Source organism: Helicoverpa armigera, chromosome 9, assembly GCF_030705265.1.
Source record: "Helicoverpa armigera isolate CAAS_96S chromosome 9, ASM3070526v1, whole genome shotgun sequence".
NCBI classification, from domain to species: Eukaryota; Metazoa; Arthropoda; class Insecta; order Lepidoptera; family Noctuidae; genus Helicoverpa; species Helicoverpa armigera.
The window spans coordinates 5,566,011-5,590,882 of NC_087128.1; the positions used below are offsets into that span (position 1 = coordinate 5,566,011).

The following is a 24,872-nucleotide window of genomic DNA, read 5'->3' on the forward strand; positions in this document are numbered from 1 at the left end:
TGCGTACGTACTCATTTACTTATCAAAGTAGCAAATGGAGTATTCCAACTATTCTGTCGGTAGTTCAGAAATTAATAATTTCTAAAGTAGTTTTTATTTTCGTCAATACCTGCAATATCGCGGGTTCTACTAGCTAAACCCTCATGCAAGCGTACCTATTGAACCTTTTTTTTGTAACATCATTACTTTATAATGTTGCTAAAAAGGTTTCATACCACTTAACTTCAATTAAGGTTGCCATGGCAACGTATGATGTCAACAAACCTGTCTGTGCCCTGAGTAAGCAAAGGACTGAATTTGGTTTCTTGTTTTTTTCTGAAGTAATATTAATTTAGCTAAGTGAAGGGTTCGTGAAATCTAGCACAATGTCTGAGCAAATGAAGTATATTGTAAAAGAAGTAAACGCGACATTAGGGCGTAATTACGATCTGATAAAATTCGACGCTTTAAATGAGAAGCAACTTCTACAGCTGCTTGTGGATCTACTTGTGAATTTTAATGCTGGGGAAAAGGTAAGATTAAAGTTTTGTATTACATTGATCGCTAATCATCTCTAAAAATAATGCACATCTCAGTAGCTTAAGTAGGTAATTGATACCTAAGTACATCTACAGATCTGTCTACCTACCTACATTATTTAAATCTGGATATCCATGACAAGCATATTATTCATTTATGTTTAAGATCTACCTATATATCTGTGGTGTTAAGGCAAAAGGGGATGAGTCAAAAAACACAACTTTTCACCAGGGGCTAATAAAAAAAACGCGTGTTTGGTTTGTAATAAAAATGCAGTTTAATCAAAAGTGTATAGAAATAATTAACACAACTCTGATTTAATTTTCATTTATTAATTTAGTCGTCTTTTATATGTACCCGAAAAATATTTTTATTTCTTAATTATTAAAATAATTGACATATCTCCTTTTTCCGTAACACGGTAAAAATTTAAAAAAAATCCTAGAACGACTCGTCTCTTTATTTGCTATTATTATTTACGTATATACCTTTTTTTTTGGCAGGGGGGAAATCCTCATTGACTTCCCTCCACCTGGGGTCGGTGGAGGGGGTGTGCCAAACTCTTACCGGCTAAAAACCCACCCAGTGTTGCCTTCAATTACCTATTGTCGAGGGCACGGGTATCGCCAAAGCATTCTTCCGCACCCCCGACAGGTATTGGCCCCCAAATGTTCAAAGGCGGGCCCCGTCAACCTCTGTGGCCGTCACCCAGCGGCCACAGCAAACTCCACTAAGAGATGCGCGCGCAACACAACGCCACCGTCTCGAGGCCTGTTTCTGATCGGACGACAGACGCCCCTAGTCTGTCGCCCGCAGGCCGCGCCCTATGGTGGCCGGAGATTAGTCATTCTGCGACGTCCTCCACGTCTGCTGCGGGCGGGGAGAGAGGAAGCAGCTTCTCTCTCCCTTTCCGCCGCCTCCTTTCAAACCATCACATCCTCACAAAAGGATGCGACGGCGTTCCATCCATCTTCGCTGCCGACCATGCAGGACACGACAGCCGGCAGCGAAAGACTTCCCGCAGCGTCTACTGCTGCCGCTAGGTCACGGCGCTGCGTTGCCCCAGATGCCACAGTGGTGGCATTCGGGCGTGGGCTCCCGACCGATGCGACACAGGAACTTTCCGAAACACCTATGTCCGGTAAGGACCTGTGTCAGCCGGAAGCTGAGGGCGCCGTGGCGTCCCTCCAGCCACTCCTTCAGTATGGGCCTTACCGCCGCGAGAGCGGCGTGCCATGCCGTGGGTCGCGCAAGTCGCTGCTCCCATTCCGCAATGAGGTCTTGGCGGAGCTCTGAACTGCGCAACTCAACTTGCCGAGGCACGAGGCCCCACCGCTTCCTCGCGCCATGTATAGAGTGACGCGAGGGCTGTCGGTCTCGATCCGGCTAGGAGGCATGCAGCTTCGAAGGAGATCGTGCGGTATCCTCTTATAACCCTGATGGCCATCGCTCGCTGTGGTCTTCGCAGCACTGGAAGGTTGCGGGCCGTCAGGGTGCTCGCCCACACTGGCGCGGCGTAAAGCGCCATCGCCCGCACGACCCCCATATAGAGCCTCCGGCAGGAGGTATTGGGTCACCTGAGGTTGGGCAACAAGCGTGAGAGCGCTAAAGCTGCGACCAACAACCGAGGAGCGAGCCGCTGGAAGTGTGGCCCGAAGTCCCAACGACTTTCGAGAACGAGTCCCAGGTATTTCATTGTCGGCTCCACAGCGATGGTAACCCCTCCCACCACGATACTGGACCCCGAAGGTGGCTTCTTCCTTGGCCCATGGAAGCAAAGGGCCTCGGATTTGTGCAAGGCCACTTCGAGGCCAAGACCTACCCACGACCTGCGCGACACTGGCTGTGGCCCGAATGGCCGCCTGCCGGTACGTCTACCCATGTGCTGTGACTAGCGTGTCGTCAGCGTAGCATATCACGCTGACGCCGTGGAGAAGCGCATCGCGCAGGACCCAATCGTAGCCAATGTTCCACAGGAGAGGGCCAAGAACCGACCCTGAGGAAGAGATGTTCTGACGAACCCATCCTTCTCGATCCAGGTACACGACAGCTCTTTCGGATAAATAGGCCCCGATTATGCGACGGAGGTACCCTGGCACTCCATGATAACGGAGCGCCTCCTTTATGATATTCCAGGGCAGGGTGTTGAACGCGTTAGCGATGTCATGCGACACCGCCGAAACCACCTCGCCCCGGTCGACTGCTTCCTCCGCCAGGACCGCCAGGACCCTCACGCGTATGCGTGGAGGAAGCAGTATAGCGTCAACTGTTGAACGCCCTTTACGGAAACCATACTGGTTGTCCTCCAGATCCGAATCAGCTCATAATTTAAAGGTTTTAAATTCATCATACTTACGTTAAATCGAACTTGTTAATCCTATTCATTTCTGTAGGTTTCAACACTCAAATTACCCACGTAAACCATAATTTTAGGATTTTTTGCACCGTTGCACTAGTAAAAAGACGTCAACTTCGCGCGCGAAATGCAACTAACGCGGAACGACGAATATGAATTTAGGCACAAGTCGACTTATCTCATTATACCTAATTTTATAAGTAAAGGATCACGTATGCAATAAGAAGATAACTAGACAAAACTCCTTTTTACTTTTTAGGTTTTGCTATTTATGACTAGACTCGTATTTTTTATTGGAGATTCACGAAATAAAATACATTATATTGAATTATCTCCTTTTTACCATGATAGATCGTAAAATTTTGTACCCAACTGTGTAATTAACTCATTTTTCACAATTTCTGACTCATCCCCTTTTGCCTTAACACCACAGATATTTTATAGTAGGTACCTAGATATAGGAAAATTTTCCATAAACATTTAAGTATGCGTTAAAAGTTGAAATATTAGAACCACATTAAAATAATGGTAGCACTTTATTTATTATCTACTCTGTTACTAAATTTGAGAAAATATAAATTGGTAGGCTCCATTTACAATTTTCTGTTTATTTTATCCATAACTTGTTTGAGATAAGCTACTTAAGAAAACAATTTCTGCGAAAATATATTCTGTTGTAAAGGGATAGTAGACCCTGTTACGTAGAACCAGTAGATCGCGGTATTCGGGGCAAGCTGCGCTGCGGCGCGGTGTTGGCTTTATGAAATAGTTAAGAATAATATCATCTTACGCCTCATAATAAAGGCGAAGTCGACTCACACCGTATATTGTTTTTTAAAGTTTACTAGCACAGCCTTTTTACTTTATGTACACAAACAAAGTTTGTAAATAGAAACAGTCTTCATCTCCAGTCATAGGACGATTACGGCCGATAGGAACGATTGTAAGGCCTAAGGTAATAGGAACAATAGCATTTACCAAAAACCTTGACAATTATTTTAAAGTAAATCAGATATACATACCTCTTAAGTATCATATTGTTGTTAAACTTCACAGTTAGATGTAAATGAAGATGACTCCGAGACGGTATCACTGCGTTTGCTAGAGATGTTGGGCAGTGTGAAGTACCGCCCCCCGGGAGGCGTGGAGCCGACGCGGTTCAGAGCACAGCTGCTTGCAGGTGACGCCAGGACCATACATCATGTGCTGCACTGGCTCTTGACTAACAAGGAACAAGTTAAGAACACGGCATATCTAGCTAAGTAAGTATGTATTTACGAATAATATGGGCTTCCGTCAAAATGAGTTATATGCTTGAGCTTGTTCCACATTCAACTCATCTTGTACCTACCAAATGACGATTGGATTCCATTTTCTTCAGGTACACCAGACTGGTTTCTGGAGTTTTAATAATACCTACCTAGGCTAAATTATTATGATAGTTACACAGCTACCAACAGATTTGTAGCATTAAGGATTGGCTATATACATAAGTAATATAGGTCAGGTGCTAATGTGTACCTAAGCTTTTTCCCCACGTCACTAATAAGTAAAATAATGGTAACATACGAGAGTTACAGTGTAATTAATCAAAGCAGGAAAACCCGCAAACCATCTGGGCTCGTTTTTATCAACGTTGCCGATCCATATGCCTATATCTATGCTTCTAACTATATCATAGGTTTTATTCCCCGATTGTTGTTCGGGTATATTCGGCAACGAATTAGCCACAGTTATGGATTAACTGGAATTGCTACGACTGAGTTAGGCTTTACGTGACTAGAACATAAAATGAATTGACCTTTCCAATCCATGCAGTATATTTGGAATTTACTTTAATTTACTGCTTTCCTCTTTACTTAATACTGTAATTTAGATATGAATTTCACTATGTGAATTATTCATAATTCCAAGCGCAGGTACGCCAATAGAATAAAAATTAACTTGAGAAAAAAATATTCAAAATTTTCAGTGCATAGAAGGGATTACAAAGGGTTAGGTACCTAATTAGCAATTGTTGGCTTTCTTAAATAATTGATACTTTCATAACACATAACAATGCATATTTTGTTTTCAATATTTTCTAAACCTGTGAAAATAAAATGTTTTATTTATCTTTTCGATGAGTTGACATGGACACAGGAAAAAGTTACAAACGCCGTCCGTTGTACGACGATACCGCTGTCACTGCCGTAGACAACGGTATTTCGGATCCTTCCAATTCACTGTTACAGTCTGCTCTGAGAATGTCTACGTCGCAAACAAAACGTGCAAAATTGCTTTCAGATATTTAAAATTGCCTGACATACCACCAGACGTAGCCCGAAATAACAATATTCAGGACCTCCTTGACCTGTACCAGAACCTAATTGATGAGTTTAAGGACGTCCACAAACGAACCAGGTTGCTGCAGAAAGAAAATGCCTTGGAAATTATTAACGACATCAAGGAGATGGCACTTGAAAGGGACATCGGTAAGATCTTAGAAAAGGGACCCAAGTATAAAGAACTCATCAAAAAGTATTTCATAAAATCTCCGCTTCTTCTATAATTATAGTGAACTTCTGACACTTGAACTTTCTTAATCTTCAATGCTGATGTCACTTCAACTATGAATGTGTCCGATGAACTTTAAACTTTATTTTATAAATTACATTGCAGTGATAAAGAGATTAGAGAACGTGCAAGTTAATTTAGTTGATATAAATGACAAGGAGGAGATTTTAAATATTAGCAGAGCGCTGAGGGTTCAACAGGAGAAGGCAAAAGAGCTTGAAAATCAGGTAATATTAATAAAGCTTTTTTATCACTAGGATTTTATGTGTCTTACCTTGATTTTTCGATCAATTTTCAATCTCTTTTTTTAGTACGATGCTCAGCAATCACAGTTAAAAATGGCGTCCGATCAATTAAAAAGATACCTGAACGTCATTCATGGTCAGAGTGCTACTCCGAAAACTGTGAATGACGTCATGAAACGTTTGCAGGAAGAAGTTCAGGTAGGTTTTTAAACATTTATTTGTTGGACTTCCAACAGTCACAAGAACATAATAAAGTTTTCTCGGTAGCAAAATATGAGTTCTGATTATTTAATTTGTTATTCTTATGATTCTAGCTAAATAGTTACTTGGTTAAAGAGAAATTACCGCAAGAGACTACTAGCCGTCAGAAAGAATTGAATATTATGCAGAAGATTGCTGCGGAACAACATCCTACTCGCTCAGACTTAGTTGCCGTGCAGGACAAGGTAAAATCAATGTTCTTTTTTTATTAGCCAGAGACAAATATGGCCCTATTTTTGTTAGCATATAAACATATTCATAATCTAGCCGATCTGATCTGAATCATCACACAACACCTGAAAATTCAAGTTTTGTTTGACAAAAACTAAAAGCGTCGGGAGGCCGAATGAATACCCTACCCTACTACAGGTAGGTAAGTAGCTAAAAAAAGGAAACATTGTGCGCCAGCTATAAATAAATGATTTTATTAAGTACCTTGGTCTTTTTTAGTCCCCATTTCTAAAAACAGCTCTCAAGTCCATCTCACCAATAAGAGGATTTCGATTTTACTACGGTTTTAGTAGACGAAAAGTAAAAAAATGGAACCCGAAACGACTACACCTAATATATAGGTAAAATAAATTCACTACACACCTGAAAATGATATTATGAATACCTAAGCCTGTTAATTTCTTTTTTATCGCTTTCAATTTTAAAGTGTGGAACCCACTGAGACGAAAATAAGGCGTTGTAACAGATTTATTAAGGTGACGTGTGAAGTAGATTGAATGAAGTCCAAAGGATTTCATTCCCAGTAGTTCCCAGTTGCGCAAAAACATAATTAATTTCCCATAAAATAGACACACATCTATACAAATATCCTAACACTGTAAAGCCAATATTATTCAGATCGCAATAGTGAACAGTGAGATGGAGCACCTAGTTCAGCGCAAGTTAGCGACGGCGGGGCCTCAAGAGGACAAGCTGGCGCCGTTTCGACAGCAGGCAGCCGTCATACGCCGCAACAAGGAGGCCAGCGCCGACAGAGTTCGTGAACTCGCTAACACGCTTAAAGATCATGAGGCCACGTTAGCTGATTTGCAGTCTCAGGTACGTAATTAACGTAGAAAAGGTACTTAGGCATTCAATTCATATCCTATAAGGTCATTGCTTAAATGTTTTTCCAGTAAAAGGTAATTTTTAAGGTTTTTATAAAATTTTCACAATAATAAAATGTGTTTTTTTTATAGGTTTGTAATTATTTCTTATTGAAGATACTACCTACTTTTACTTTAACTTCTCATAACGTTATAAATCCTAGCGCTGACTATGTAACATGTATTTTCTCAATATATTTTCCCTCTAACGATACCAGTGACTGTATCGCAAAAACTGGGTAGCACCTACCTAAGCCGATACTTCAGTTTTTGATAAGACGTCGGTGAACATTGATCACATTTAATCGAAAGCGAAGACTGTTGTCGGAATGTTTCGAGTACGACACGGCAATCAGATAAAACATTTCCCCCATTTCAAATAATCGGTCATTATGTCGAGAAGCGGGACTTTCCACTCAGATAATGCGCTTTTTTCTAAGATCGATATCGAAGTAATGCTTTTGTCTGATTTATTGTTATCGTCATATACTGCTATGTTTTTATTCAATACTTATTCAATACGCAACGCCAGGTTTTTAATAAACTAATTCGTCGTGAATTTCTTTCAAAATAATTTATTAAACATTCAGGTCAGACAACTGTTGGGGGACACAGTCCTCAGAGGAGAAGAATTAAAGAAATACGTTAATTCTCTACGCACAAAGAGCACCGTGTACAAAAGGCAAAGAGCCAATCTCTCAACGTTCAAGGTAGATAAGCATGCCTGTCTGTATTTTATTATTAAAAGCTTTTTTATTCTTGACTGTCGCCGTCCATAATGTTGGCGTTTTCTTTGGTTTGTAATTCAGGTCGAAGCCGGTATCTTGGCTAGAACGATACATATTATTAGTACTGCGGACCCGACTGTCGAAATGGCACTCCTAAATCACAAGAAACTGAAAATAGAAGACGAAGAAACAATGGAAAGGAATCTAGATAAATCTGCAGATTTAACTAAAAAGTCTTTGCATGATTTGTCTCAGGTAAGATATTTATGGTGTACTTAATGCACGTTGTTATCGCCATTACGTTTAGTATAATGGTGGGAATTTAAGTTATTACAGTAAGTATTAAAATATAGGATAATTATTTGGTCGTAAAAGCTTTTAAAGAGTATTTACATTTTATATAGTGCAGGATTTAATTTGAAGTGCTATAGGAATTTAACTTTTACATTTTGCAGCTACGATAACAAATATCTGAAATGTGTTTTGGCACTTGGATCACATAAACTGTCAGGGAAGTCGGATGTCGTTGTTATCTATTTGATAGTAGCGTGCCATGTCCTCTAGTTAGTTCATTTGACTTGCACAGAGAAGACATAGTGGGCGTCCGATGTCAATTGCCCAACTAGTAGTTAGCTGCCAGCTTCAAAAGCTTTTTCACTACCAGTGCAACTACTCAACTACTTTATAATAGCTCGGAGTGAACTTTTTCACTTGAGCTGTGTAAATAATTAAACTCGACAGCATTACGATATTAAATCTGTAGAAAAAATACGGTAATTTAAACTACATAAAAAAAATCGGCACGAAAATAATGCGAAATACTATTTACTATTTATTTAGAGATAACAACCACAATATAAACGAAATTACCTTCTTAGTAAAAAACAAACATTACTATTTTATTTACAGCTCGTCGCACAAACAGCCCAAAAGTTATCGCAAGTCCGCCAAGAAATCCAGCCCCTCGCTGACAAAATAAAGCCAGTCAAGGAGGAGTTCCAAACAGTCCAACAACAGTACGAACAGAAGAAAAGGGTTTACGAAGCCACATCCATCAACATAACCTCACAAATGGAGCCTCTCAAGAATCAAGTAAAGGAGTTGACTGACCGCCTCAATAGCAAGGAGGATGAATGGAAAAACTTACGACAAAGAATCACAAAGGCAGAAACTTTGCAAGAAGTCGTAATGTTTGAAATGAAAAATTCAATGCAGTCCCCCAGGAAACCTTCTAAAATGGAGGCTTTGAAGAAGAAAGTTGCAGACACGGAACTAATTGTAAAGCGTCTAGAAGAGGTAGGCAAACAATGGATTGTATCCAAACGGGATAGATGTTATTTTGTCAATGAAACAAGTTTTGCATACCTACGTCACTGAACAAGTTACCTAATCATTGGTTCATGAATGGGAGATAAATTTATCTGATCATTCGTTCACAAAAATCTTATTCATCTCTATCTAGTTTGTATCTTACAAATATAGCTATTTTTAAACGTTTATTGATATTTACACTGTCATTGATTGATTAGCATTAGATAAACTAAATCTGCAGCTTCATTCACAAATATCTCTGTTTATCTATATCTACGTGATTCTATTTTAGAATGTATTGACATACTTATTGCAAACTATTTTTGTTTGTTCTTACCTATAAGTTACAAGCATTTCAAGTTTTTATTTGTAGACCGACTTTGGCTCAGTTTTAACGGAATCAAATTGTCTTCTTAAAATAGAGAAGGATCTCAATTCGGATATTATAACAATTACAGGAACAACAAGCAATCAGTTCCCGCCAAGGAGCCGTAGAGGAGCAGACCAAGTTGTGGGAGAACGCTCTGCAGTTGTTGCGGTGCAAGATGCGTGCGCGCAGCGAGCCGGCCGCAAGGCAGGGTCGCATGCATATCACGCAGCATTCACAGATGCTGACTCTTACTTAAGACGCCATGATTATGTATGTAACTTATTTATTTAATGTTATATAACACAGAAGTCATGTAGTGTTTGATGAATTTGATCTATTAAATTATAACTGCACTATTCCGTCTTTTTCTTTCTAACAGTTCCGAAACCCTTCTCGTTACTTAACCCTCAAAGCGCGACCTCTTAAACTGTGCATAAAACTAGTAGGCGCGAACAAGCGCCCTTTCAGCTTATAGGTCAGTGGGGGTCACGAGGTGAAATACGTTTCAGATAATCACATCAATGGGTAAACGCGCGTGAAAGTTACCATGTAACCAGCCGCAAAATAACCTGAATAAACTACTTAATTGAAAGGTTTTTACAGCTTATTGAAAGTTATTGTAACTTTTTAGTACGGGACCTGAGCAATTTTATAGCTCCATTATATTTTTTAGATGCTTTTTGAGAGCAACTTTGTTAGAGCAAGTGTGAGATTAAAAGTAGTACCTATAAGTAGATTACTTTGGAAATTGTAAGAGTATATTTGATACCGCATTGATTAAGTATACTACCTATCTATTTATAGCAATATCTTTAACTCTTGTCAATAGGAAGCCATAAGCGGAAACCACAGAAAATCCAGAGGGCGTAATGAAAATTATATCCTGTAACCACATAAAAATATTATTTCGGTATACCGAAACCAATACAGACATTTGCATAATGTTACTGTCACTGAACATCTAGTGTATCATTCAGCAACATGGAATAGAGTTGCAAATAATGGAAGTGAGTGAGTACAAAAAAGTCCATGTAAAGTTACTTATGACATTTGAGCGGGCGATGCATCGATACGGTGTCATTTGCAATGCAAATGAATCTCTTCCGCGTCGGTCGGGGAATACTCGCGCTCCCCGGGAATAAATAGCTCACGTATTTAAATGAAAGGTGAGATGCGTCACACGACATTTAAATGCTTTTACTATTTTTCCTCTACGTCCATGATAAAAATTGTAGATTCCATTTAAATGGAAGTGGTATCTGATTTCATTTGTAGATTCAATTTTCGAGTCTAAAAATACTGGGCAGGCTTTAGTCTGCCAGCGGTTTTCACATAATTGGATAACAAAGAGCATGGGCGCTGTGTAGTTGTATGCGGTGGCCACATTTGCAATTCAAAGCCATCACAGATGTGTTGTCGACTTGCGAGTCAAAGCAGAAACGTGTCTGTAATTAGACCAGTAGCCAATGGTGCTTGGCGACTGAAATATCTTAAGTACTTCGAACCTGAACGTAAAGTTGACTTTCTCTTTATTATTATTGAAGTGTTACTCACGTCCTTTAAAAAGGGAATTAGAACAATTATTATGTAAATTGCTATGTATACCTACATAAGTTTTGTAACAAAGGCGTCGTGCAGAACGTCCCGTTAATTAAAAATCAAGACGGCCACATTATTCTTCAGCACGTAGCGCCCAAATTACTTTGTCATTAGGTAACACAGCCACTTTATTATACTACTCAAATATTTTATCACAGACTTTCCTAATGATATAGGCTTCGCTTATAATTTAACAGTTTCAATATAGAACTAGCTGCCCTGGAATATTTTACAGATATTTAACAGAGACTGTAAAATACCAAAAAAAGTGAAAATAGTATTTTTTGCACAAATGAAAGCAGATGGTTGCCTGAATTTTGATGGCAATATAGGCATATAATATTATACGAGGGATGCTTAATAGCAAACTGTTATTACCGAGGTTATTATTCGCAAATGTTCGTGCCATATTGATGCAATTTATTTGTGTCATCGGCACAATATAAATTAGAACGATGTCAAATTATATTTTACTCATCGAATATTAGCCATATTTTATTTTATTAATTTTGTTTGGTTTACAAGAAAAATATTGTGTTTTGGTTGCTTCATTTCAATATAAATTATAATGACATCAAAATTGGCTCATTATTTTTTTTTAATATCTAAAAAACACTACTGCCCAACTAGCAATTCCCGAATATACCTCAAGTGTTTCAACCTCAAGTTAAGAAACATAATATTTGTAAGATTTTTTAAGGGATGGAGGCACCTAAGCCGTGATTTAAGTTTTTATTTTAGTTCTCAAAATCATTACTAAGCTGTCAGCTGTCTAAAGTAGTTCAACTCAGGTTCAACTTTACTGTAATGACTGACAGAAAGAAAGTTCGCCCTGTTGATAGTTGTAGCAACCTGTCAACTTTGCTACGGCGTAGCAGAGCGTAGCGCTACGAGACTTGAACTCTGCAGTCCTGTATTTATAAAGGGGGCTGCATCATAAAGTAAACAATAATAATTATTTATGTGGGAGACTATAAAATTCATATGACTACGTTTAGTTTTGTTCTTTAAAAAAAATGGGCAATAAGCATTTTAGGGCCTCGGAAACGGGTTCGTTGATTGGAGCGTCTTTTCTATTTTGTTCTAACACAAAATAAAGAGACTATAAAAACAATACACTTACATATACATAAAGCTGGTTTATAGTTCTATTTACAGCACATTGTGTCTTTTGCAAGCTAAGAGAATAAGGAAAATCCAAATATAAAGAGTAAAGCAAGCCTTGCGGGAGTTCTTCGCGATATAATCAGAGAAATAAATGGCGTCGTTTATTACCATTATCCTGGCAGGATGAGGGCTATGAGGGTCGTGGACTCAATTCTGGGTAAGCATCCATACGACACTACGTAATATGTACAAGTTTATAATCATCACTCGCTTCTGAACGTAATATCCTCTACGTGGTTCCAGCCGCACAAACTGGGATAAAATGATTGTTTCCAGTATTCAAACCAAAATCGTTCAATAGTGGAACAGTGATAAACATCATAACAAAGGTAATTTGCGAAACATGACATGTTATTAATGGAAAAGTGCTTACAACTGGAACTAGCGGCCACAAATCATCGATAAAATGTGTCATCGTTGCTATGTCGCGGCGGAGGTTTCTATCTGTTTCAGTTATGTATGAGAGCCGTCCAATAAATCGAAGCGAGCTGAGTGCTCTCATCGCCTACTATTGTTACATTTTTAAAGTGAACTCTCAACTAAATAACGCTTTGCTGAATACAAAAACAGTTTCAATGGTCTCTCTAATCCAGTTTCATTCCACTCGTTTCGATTTATGTGGACAAATCTCTGAAAATCCGATTATGCGCCGAGAGAATCCCCGTCTGAAATAAAATTGATTGTTTTTAAACAGAACTTAACTAAGCGGTAAAAATAGATTAAAACTTTAAGATAACAGAGCTAAATTTATTATGATAAGTTTGTGATTTGATTGTGTTATAAGTGAATTCAAATGAACACAATTATATCAATCCCCGATAAACTTTCCACTTGTCAAATAGAACGCTTATATAAGTTTTGGAATACACAATAGACTAGATGATTCAATTTAAACTAAACGTGGAGTTTATGGACTATGGAATAGAATAGAAGTTGACCTTGACTGGTGGTCAGGTTATATTTAACGTTTTATCGCGTAGAATATTTATAACCCTGCTAGATTTGCACATTAACATTAGTATAAAACAAATGTTATAAGCATCTATTACAACAGGCTGTTCGTGTTTAATTTATGAAAGAGGAAGTCAACCAATTGGAGAGGGGAATACTGATGATTGATGTGCCAGCTAACTTCGCGAGAGGGTATCGAACAACACAACCAGGCCATCCAGATGTCCTCCGATATTAAAAATATTGCTGTTCGGCTTTTGTTTGGACTTTTTTATACGAAAAAACATTGAACATTTGATGAATATAGTATTCAATCAATTAACAATAAATGAAATTTGAAAAACTGCTGTAGGTATGTTTGTTTGTAGACATCGTTTATAAGGACTGCAATTACTTCTTTGTGCTTAACAAATACTATTATTTTATCTATGCCTTTTAATTTTTGTTAAATCTTCTAGGATAAAACTTATTTATTATTTCTGTCACAAGAAAAGCTTTAAGTCAAATACGATATCAAATATCATGTAACTGAAACCTACAGCCCTAAGAAAGCTAAGAAACGAACAAACGCGTTTAGTTTTATCCACGTTGTTTTTCCTCATAACGCGCCGCGTGCAAAGCTTTTTACGCAACGTAAGTATAAAGAATTTTATGTCATGAATCCCAATCTGGAACCTCCGAAATGATGACAAAAACACTGTATATTTTCTGCTTTTTATACGACGTAACTTTCAAGAATACCTAACTAACCGAAACGACTTACAGGGCTTACATGCTAGATGATTTTTCGCTCGGTTTTCCTGAATCGTAAGGGTGTTGCCGAGCGTATACATATATGCAACGTTAACATTTGATAACTGCTGCTTCAAAAGAGGTCGAGTGTTTTTTTTGCTGCTCAGAAGCGCGTAGAAGTCGCGCGTAGCAAAGCCCAGCTAATACGCGCAAAAAACCCGCAAGTGCGAAAGAGCTCTTAGTTTTTCTTACGAGAACGATGAAAGAAACGTGTGTACTCATATGTTATAAGAGCTTTTATAAAGACACAGATCTTGTATTCTTTGGTTTTCTTTCGTTTTGAATACCAGTCTTGTTAAAAGTATGATTCCCTGTACGGGCTGTAGTCGGACACATTCATATAGAATGCAGTTGTTATGATTAAAGTTGGCGTAACTCCCATCTATCCAGACAACAGCGCTCTTGGTACCCGACCAGGCCCGCCGTAAGCGGGCGTGCAGCGCGTGCACCGCACGCGGGCGGCACGTCCTAGGGGGCGGCAAATCGAGCGACTTATCACGTAATATTAAAAAAATACAATATCTTTTTACCAATTATTTGATTTCAATATTTCCGAACACAGCAATAGCGCTAAGAATATTACTTACACTGCCGGTTTCAGTTGCATCTGTTGAAAGATCATTTTCAAAATTAAGGGGCAGGGGCATGAGGGCAAATGCCCCGGGCGCGGGCGGCACGACTTAGGGGGCGGCAAAATTAAACCATAATTACGTACTTAATAAAAATATTTTTAATAAAATTAGATGAGTAGATGAGCAATAAAATTTCAGAAAAGGGCGCCCTCGCTTTGGTCGTGTCTTGTCAATTTTGACGGATAAACCCTTTGCATTCCAAAAAAATTCGCGCTCGCTGCGCACGCGACCATGTCAGATATCTCAATTTATCTTTGTTTAATTGTTGAGACATTCAATTCCGATAAAACATTTTTCGCACACGTCCGTTATGGCTTTTTGTTCATTTTGGCTTTTTATGATATAGTTACCTCATGAAAACTCACAAGGAAAAAATCGCGATCGCTTCGCTCGCGGCTTCGTATACATTTGCAGTTCATTTCTGTGCATATCTTACTATTTGACTTTGCTTTGTTAATTTACAGTGGTTTTTATTTGTTTTGTGTCCTTAAACTGAAAAATTTTCGCGCTCGCTTCGCTCGCGCTTCCTTACATACGGAATGTCTTCTCCGTTGACTTTTTCAACAGGAATCCCACCAAAAACCATACATAACATTTTTTACTAAATTTAAACATTGTTATAGATATTTATTGCAATTCTTAGGGTTGGTTTTGTATGTTTTGTTTTTATATTTGATTTTTTACTTGGTGGAGGGTTGCAGTCTAATTCCCCACGAGGACAAGTCGGATTGGGGAATGTTTTTTTTATATTACTTCTGGGTTCTTGTTTGTTTATTATATATTATAAATATTGATTTCGTTACTTTCGAGTTACCCATAATCTGTTCTATGCACTTTGATATACATATGTTGGTACCTATTTATCACAATTTTTCAATACATACTTGGGTAATGATTGCACAAGGGCGCTACATAAGCTCATTTACGGACATTGCATTTGCAGGCCATAAACTATAAAAGGATGATGGGTAAAATTGGCCGGTATATCCAATAAGAACCATTCGCATATCAAATGATAGCTTATACCCTAAGCTTCATTTTTTATTATGGGCAAAACATTGTAAACCACCGGAGAACGAAGATACAACACCTGATAGCATAGGACAGCCCATGGACTTGAACCACTTCATTGAGTATGGGAGCGATGATTAAGTGCATTATTATTGTCAATAATTTTCAGAACGAGTCACAGAAGGTGTCTGTGCCCATATCTTCCAATTTTATTGAAAAAAAAAAGATTATTTAGCAGGTAGTATTTACAACGTATGGTGTACGTATTTCGCCGTTCTGGTGAGTCTAACCGGCAAAACCAATGAAAACCGTTTGTATATCAAATGATAGCTTATATTCTAAGCTTCATTTTTTATTACGGGCAAAACATTGTAAACCACCGGAGAACGAAGATATGACACTTGATAGCATAGGACAGCGCATGGACTCGAACCACTACATATTTTGTATGAGAGAGATGTTTAAGTGCATTATATTATTGTCCATATTAGTCAGGACGTATCACACAAGGTGTCAGTGCCCATATTTTCCAAGCTTATAAAAAAAAAGATTATTTAGCAGGTAGTATTTACAACGTATTTATGATGTACGTATTCCGCCATTCCGGTGAGTCTAACCGGCATATCCAATAAAAACCATTTGCACATCAAATGGTAGCTTATGTCATAAGCTTCATTTTTTATTATGGGCAAAACATTGTAAACCACCGGAGAACGAAGATATGACACTTGATAGCATAGGAGAGCTATTGATTTGAACCACAACATTTTGTTTGGGAGCAGTGCATTATATTATTGTCAATATCAGTCAAAACGTGTCAGAGAAGGTGCATGTGTCCATATAAAAAAATAACAATTAGTATTCACAACGTAAGGTGTACGTATTCCGCCTTTCCTTCAATTCATTCACTTCAATTTTTGTTATGGGTGGAACATTGTTAACCACTGGGGAAAAAAGATATCAGTCCTGTGGGCCTACGACTGCCTATGGAATTAAACCACTTTGGCACGTATGTTATATAAAGAAAACCTATCTTCTTATTATAAATAACGTAAGTAGCTTTTCCACCACTGAAAGATTTTTCAAATCAGTTCAGTTAAGCAAGTGTGCCCATTTGCACAGACATCATCTAATGGCCAGGATAATACATCTTGCTTTGAAATATAATCCTGTGGAATTGGAGGTGTGCTGGCATCAATCTATCATCACCAATGACTGTCGACTGTTCTGGCTAACAAGCCTGATGTGCCATATGACGAGAACAACTTAAATAACTGCAACTTAAATGACGAGCTGACCAGCAACTTAAATAACTTTATTCTACTGAGTAAACCCCTCATGTATCCTTGCGGTCCTGACCACCCGTTTGGTCTATCTACTATTTGTGTATCACTAAATAGTATAAAACAAAGTCGCTTTTTCAGTCATTATATCCCTATGTCCCTTTGAAAGCTTAACTCTACCAAACTACGCAACGGATTTTGATACGGTTTTTTAATATCTGGAGGCACAGCAGTGCCCCAGTCAAGTCTGAGCAAAGCGGGCACGGCCGTACCATCCTTTTCTCGAAGCGTTTCGCGGCTATTTCACCCCCCTGTATCATCCATGTGGACAAAGCTAGGAGTTTAGGTTAGGTTAAGTATAATATATTCAAAGATAGAGTGACTGAAGAGGAAGGTTTGTATGTGTAATAACATCAGTTAAATAGTGAGAAAATACCGTTTTTCCGCGCGAAGCTGGGGTGGGTCTCCACTTTTCTAATAATTCGACAACCCAGGGCCGACTATCCTGGTGCCGCAGAACGAGGAAATGCTATCTCCAATAATAGAAATAGTATACGGTGGTAGAAGTAAAAGTTTTAATGTTTTGTTTTGCTATTAAAACAATTATGCCTAGTTAAGACCGATTTTTATTGATAGTGTACCCTAGGCTTATTTCAATAAGTGATAAGTTGACGAAAATACGTCATACAATGAATTTTTCCCCTTTAGATTTTATTTTAACTAAAAAAAATAGGTGCAAAAAGTATAACTCTTTTCTGCCCGACTGTACTTATTTCCGGTCGATTCTTGACATGAAATGTTTTATTTCAGTAACTGTAGCGTATAAGCAATAATATAATATACATTAGAACTTTATTGGTTATCAGGCCAGGGTTCATACAAAATTGCCCATCATCCTTTGCGCGCTCGCTTCGCTCGCGCTTTTTTACGATTGCTTCTCTCCTCTTGCATCGCAACAGGCTAGAGTTACGTTTTTGTAATGATTATGTGGCTTAGTTTTACACTTCAGTAGACAAATATAATTATTGTACCCAATTAAAATACGTATTTTTTTAATCTTAACAAATTTTTCTTTTTTTACAAAACCCAGTATAATATGTAGTCGTAGGGCGGCATAATCAGTTTTGCACGCGGGCGAACAAACAGCTAGCGGCGGGCCTGTACCCGACATACTTTATTTAAGGTCATCTACATAGCGGGAGGATTGGACTACAATATTTGACAAAAGCCAAGCGCGGTTTATAGAACAATTGAGAACAAGATAAATCAATCCAGTCACAAACTACATGTAGTCTTATGCCAACGAGATCACAACGAAGTAAAATATTGTTGCATCAGGCGGAATATCAAGAATATTGCGGAATATTATTGGGGTTAACGGAAATGTCTAGAGTGGTTTATTGCGTATGTTGTTTGCAGCTCGAGGTTTAATATCCGACTTCCCACTGGCTCCGTATCCATTACACTCACGGCTCAAACAGCTCGTTCGGTATATTCCGACGTTCGCAATCTCTTAGCATTCCCCCACCGAGTGTAATTGATTCTATTTTCATGGATATAAGCTTCGTTTAACTCAAAAGGTTTGTTTCCAGCTTTTCGAAGAAGTTTTTTGTTCTGATTAATTTTGTTGCGAGTTACAAAACAGTTTTTAACTTGTAAGGACATTTTCCGTTTTATAGCGAGCTTGTTTCTTTTTGTTTATTGGGACAGAACGCTTTTAATGGGACATTAAGTTTTAAATGGAACAAATAGCGCTGGCTTTAATGGATTAGTGCTTACATACTGAGGAAAACTACTTTTCTTTGTTAAAAATTATTCAGTACCATCTTATTGGACCTTAGTTTGTGTTTTACATGGAGCGAATGTCTGTCTGAAGTCCACAGCCCAGTTATCAGGGCAGCCTCAAACCCCTTGGTGAGACTTGTTGTTAGTTTCTAACTACCCGTTACAACCAACTGTCAATGATGTTCAATTGGCAGCCGGGACCCAACAATTTATCGTGCTTTCCGAAACGCGGAAGTACTTGTCACGGCAAGATGGTCACCCATCCACGGATCGACAGCGCCGAGCGTTCCTTAATCTTAACATCGATCGAACCGCACGGCTTTATTTATTTATTTATTTATCAGGCTTACTGTATTTGCTTAGAAAATTACAACCACTGGCACAATAAACCATGTTTCCGACTTACTGCTTAGAAAACTACAACTAGTACATAAAACCTTGCTTGTGGTGCACTTGATCCGTAATGGTCGCGGATACAAAAGGAATTCTTTATCTGGTTTTCACGATGCAACCGTTCATTATAAAAAAATATTTCAGAACAAATAAATCCTTTTTCTCGATAAACGAGTCTTATTTTTTCTACGAATTAAAATGTTACAGTTTAATGTACGTTAAGTCTCCGTGTATTTATAATGAATCATTAAATCAATCAATTTAGCAGTACGACTGAAAGGCTACGGGTTTTATTCGCCAAAATATTCCTTTTACTTTGATATTTATTATTTGACTTCAAAGCAGTTTTAAATTGAATGGTTCTGTATTACTTTGAAATATAAGAGCGCGTGTAATATGTATTTTCCAGTAACTTGTTCATGTAAAAAAATTAAGCGTTTGCTCCGGCGCGGAATTTCTAGAAATTATTTCTTAGCCAACGTTTTCCACTCGCGAGGTGCAAAGCAGGTATTTCATTTCAGCTACACGGTTATTAAATATTCGCAACACTATGTAAGTAGGAACCAGAATAACAAAGGAAAACTCTGCCATATTTCTTAATATAAATTAAGGAATTTGTTTAGTTTAGAATAGAAACTTTCCGACATAATTTAAATGGTAAAACTGTTAACTAAAATAGTCTTATGGAGCACCTATAGATACAACCTACAGACAAGTTCTCATATTTTTTATTGTCTTTGGGTCTGATTTATCGTCATCGAAATAAGCAAACATACAAGACAAATTGGAATAAGATGGTGTTGCCAGGAGGGCGATGGGATACGGGTCATTTATGAGGTATCAGCGAGGGGTGCCCAAGCGGCGCGGTCTTGACCGAGTCACTAGTTCTTCTTAATGAGAGCATGCCCTAATTATGATAGGATACTTCTAACATTAACGATCATCAGTTATCGTTTTCATAGTTCGATATTAGTACCTATAAGAATAATAGTTCAGCACTGCTTGGTCGAAAGTCTCAGTAACATAAATGTTAAAATGTAAGCAGCAATGCGATGCTCTTTCCGCTATTACTGTTACGAGACCTCATTAGAACATTGACTTTGTTGCTTCATGAGAAGCAAAACTGACAAAAGACTTATGATTTTCAAAAAATATACCAATAGAATAACCAAACGTGAAAGATTTATTTCTTTTAAGTAACCCTTGCACAGCTGGATCAGTTTGTTGGCTTGGGTTGTGTTGTTTCAGCGTACACTGAGCACTGCAAGAATAGTTGTAACGGCTGCCAAGTCGCTCCGTGCGCGTTACCGGCAAAACTTTTCTTTTTATTGCTCCAACTTCTGGCCAGTAAGAAATATCCAATAAATGCATAAGCTACAATTCTCTTTATTTTTTAAAAGTTGAGAGAAGATACAAAAACTAGCTAGGGCATTTCCTCTTTTATTGTTCTGTTTTTTTACTGCGTTGCTTATTTCAATAAACTGTTTGTATAAAGTTAGTCTCACTGACACTTGGGTCAATATAAAAACTGTTGCAGTATTTCATAGTAGTTTATACCGTATAAAATAACACATTTGTTATTTTAATTTTAGTACTAACGTAGCTACCTGAAATAAACATCTAAGCAAAATACGAGCGCTAATAGATAGTCGTGTAATTAATATTCGAGCAAAAAATATTAATGTCTCATGCCTTTATTAATGGCTTGGGAGATAAATGGGGAGGGAGGCAGGGAGGCTTTAACAGCCTCCACCGCTATTTACAATACGTGTACTAAGAATAAAAAACGGTTCGTTAATTCCGAAGTGATTATATTACAATATCGTGCGGGGGTCATTAGCCGACATAACGTGAGTGCCGCGCATTCAGCGGAGGACGCTGAATGTTAAAAGATTTCTGGACTCCATGATCGCTTCCTGATTTCAAGAGGGTACGGACTCACCTCCCCAAATGTGAGGGTTGCGTGTGAGGTGCTATTATTTCCGCTTAAAGCCTCACCTTGCTTGATATGGGAAGGTCGATAAAGAAACTTACGAGTAAATTTGAGGCCGCGACCTTGCTATTCATACGATATCGACTTTCCCATAGAGGTTATTCGCCGGCGTACTCATAAAGTACAGTCGTAAACAAAACATGACTGACATATAAAGGTATTTGGAACACTTTTCAATAGCAGGTGATATTTTTTCAGGTAAAATTTTTGAGGAAAATGAACAGAAACTATTTACTCGATACAACTTCATATGTCTTTATTATTTTTTTATCCGGTGGGGTAATAATACCTGTTTATTCAGTTGAAATAGAATAGAAACCTGACCCGTCGACGGGCAGGGTGTCAGGCGTCAAGCCTCGTAGAAAAGTTATGGGAGCGGCGACAGGTCAAAGTCAAATCATTTATTTCATTTAGGCCAGTACAAGCACTTATGAACGTCAAAATTATAACTAAGTTTGATTCTAGTTGCCCATTCCAAAAGTAGCTTCCTATGGAGAAGAACGGGCAAGAAACTCCATGGTTACTCTTTTTAAAAAAAATATAGTATTACAATTTGTATGTATTGATACATACAGTATGTATTGTATGTATTGATACATACAGGCGGGCTCGCTCTATTGTGCCGACGGCGGCGGCTCATTTGCACCCGTCAATTAACTGCAATTAACGGCGGCTACGCGCCATTTGCGACCTCCCTTTGTTACTTCTAAGACCAAAATAAAAACGTAATTTCACTTTTGAACGTCAGCGTCTCTCCTCACTTTTTACTCCCAGGTTAATATAACCAAAAGAACTCAAATTTAAGGTTAATGCCGAAGAAAATGCACCTACGTAATTATGTTAAAGTTTTAATGATAATATAATGGTTGTATGTGCGCAGCGATTATAAGTTTGTAAAAGTTGCAATGAGTTCAGATTTAGTGCAGGCTCTTTACTTGTAACTTTGGTTAACGTGATTAAAGTTTTAATTATAATTAAGGTTATACGTGGTTTGGTGGAGGCTGTGAGCCTTGCCAAGATATGTATATTTTCATTTAAAAATACAAGCGAAGTAATAAGGTTTACATAGCATTATTTTTATTTTGACTAACTTAAAAACTAATCTAAAAAAAAATAAATGTTGTGATACTTAATTTCTTTCTGCATCGAACAATATATTTTATTTATGTGTTTTATGTAAAGAAGTTAATGCATTTTGTTACCAGGCAAAATAATGATTATAGGATTACTTACATGATTCATGGACTTACACGTATGATTTACGAATATAGAATAAATATATTTTACTAAATCGTCAAAAGATACATAAATTGAAAAATTAAAGCGACTGAGTTCAAGGTAATCTTGATTTAGAATATTATCTACTCGCCATTAATAGAAGAAAGTTATTCAAGAGCACAGCAGATATGATTGAGTTTCGTCCGGGCTCACAAACTCTGACTGCCGAATTTGGATTCAACGAATATTGAAATGTAATCAATGTTTATGATTGTGCTTGTTATTATGAAGTACTAAATTCATTTTAAACTTTATTTATAGCTTTGAATGTTTAGAAGTCTTATTTATAAATTCATCTGAAGTTGGTAACAACTGTCGTGCTCAATTTTTGACGGATCTAGGTTCGGAAACAAAAGATGGAGTTTTTGTCCGTAAATGTCTTACACACCCGCTGCACCCACAGCAGAAGAATTCTACATCATCATATTATGATGATTTTTCTCAAAAAAAGGTAACTAAGTACGCGATTTTATTGTTTTTAAAGAAAAACGTTTTGAATGATACTTAGTAGTGATCATAAAAATGTTGCTATACTTATGATTTAAAGGAACACTACATAGCATACCTATTATATTACTTCGAATTAAATTTTCTTTTGTGAACATTTTCAAATATTTGGTAGAATTAAACGTAATAAAAAGGTACGTTTTAAAATCGCTCTTTACTTGGCTATACAATTTAAAAAAGTTAAGAGAAAGAATATAAAAGCAAGCCTTTCAATTGGTACAATATTTGTCTCTACTCTAATAAATCTTAATTTATTAGTCTTTTCTTCTCTTTTTTATTGAAACCCTTCGCGAACTTTTACATTAGAAAACGACCCGTGGAATATTTATTTAAATTAGTTTTTTTAGAAGATGATGCTTGTATGCATACCTTTGGAAATATGTTAAGATTAATAAAAAGAATACATATTTAAATTGTAATGATTAGTTTTGGCTTTCTGAGTTTAATGTTAATATTATGACTTTTCATTACAGTCACTAATTAAAGTCGTCCGTATGCCTACACGCATGAATACCCACAGATATATGTTCCGCGACGTATATTAAGTTAACGACGAGATTCGCGACTCGCTCCATTCACGTCCTGACACAAAGTGGCAACGTTACCGTTTTAAATTAAATGCTGTCTTGTTACAATAATGCTTACGATTAAAATAGCAACCGCAACGGCTTTAAGAAGGTTTAGCTCGCCTAGTTCATAAAGTCTGATCTACTTTGTATCTTAACTCTGTATCTAATGGAATCAGGATCGTAAAGTTGCAAGCCTCGCTACACGAGTGATCTCTAAGAGCTTTTAGGCATTGTCGTTACTTGTTTTAGGAGGTTTTGGATTGAAATTAAACATCGATAAAATTGTTTTGAAGTAAACATATTGATTTTAACAAAGAAAGAATTCTTATATGTATTGCCATAACTCAGTCGACGTTTGTTTGATTGTGTTATATGAACACTATTCTCGTCTATATTCTCTCTATACTTCTTATGGATTGTTATTCCTACAGTAAATAGTGTGTATAAACTGAGTGTTAGCATATTTATAAGATTTATCATCGACGAAATTAGAGAAAGGGCAGCTGGGGCGTGATAAAAATGATAAAAGATACGGGTATAGCCGACACCGCATGTATCACAAGATTGAGACTGAGTGATTGGGCAATTTAGATTCGTGACAGACGGTATGATGACGCACGAACTATACCAAACGTCATCCATCACCCGGCTAACGAAGACTGGATATATGAGACGCATTACTGAAGCCTCCGTGTATCCGGCATCGATTTCACTTGACATTTTAATTCGGAGATCGGGTCTTTGAACCGGCTTGTTAGAGGACGAACCTCTCTCATCTCACGTGATATTAGTTACAATGTGTATAAGGTACCTACAGTTTTACTCATTAAGCTTTCAAGTGAAACGTTACCAAATGTCAATCAATAAAACAAAAGACTACCACGTGGTGATGATGCTCCAAGATATTTATTTGATCAAAAACTCTCACCTGTACTTAGTAAGCTACATAGTTCGGCTATATTTGCCAACTACGTATTGAATAGGTACGCCATTAAGATTCCGTCGCCGTGACTCTGTCTCGTAAAAGAGATTGCCGACGTGGATGGAATATCAGTCGCGAAGTACAATCACAAATCTACAGTCGTCATAGGTATGCACATTGTGCCACAGCGTTTTCCGATAAAGTGTTTAGACTTTTCAACATGCTGATTTGCTCGGATCGACGGCGACATTTATTGCTGAGCTTGCGGCCCGTTATTCACAAATTGATTTGCGATCAAACGATAATTTGAATGTCAACATTATTGTGATGGAAGAGCCTCGTTGACTTTATTATTCATACTCTGTATCGTACGGCGACGTTTGATGGGTATATAAAATTCAAATTAATTGTGTTGTTTGTTTTATTTTAAGAATGATGCTATGTTTGAAGATATGCGGCGTAATAAATATATTTAATTAAGTATGTTATTTTTAGCTTCGATTGGCAATTTTTGTAACTTATGTATCATCCAAAATTTTCTATTTTA

The 24,872-nt window shown here is 37.6% G+C and overlaps 1 protein-coding gene across 1 annotated transcript; it reads left to right on the forward strand.

Moving 5' to 3' along the window:
* The first annotated feature begins 239 nt into the window (after positions 1–239).
* LOC110375707 (intraflagellar transport protein 81 homolog) lies at positions 240–9,799 on the forward strand. The gene is made up of 11 exons (XM_021333947.3): positions 240–512; positions 3,932–4,137; positions 5,162–5,349; positions 5,537–5,658; positions 5,743–5,874; positions 5,991–6,122; positions 6,787–6,987; positions 7,625–7,744; positions 7,844–8,017; positions 8,672–9,058; positions 9,532–9,799. Exons 1-11 carry the CDS (start codon positions 366–368, stop codon positions 9,697–9,699), a joined length of 1,977 nt encoding a protein of 658 aa, XP_021189622.3. The 5' UTR covers positions 240–365; the 3' UTR covers positions 9,700–9,799.
* Positions 9,800–24,872: the final 15,073 nt, after the last annotated feature.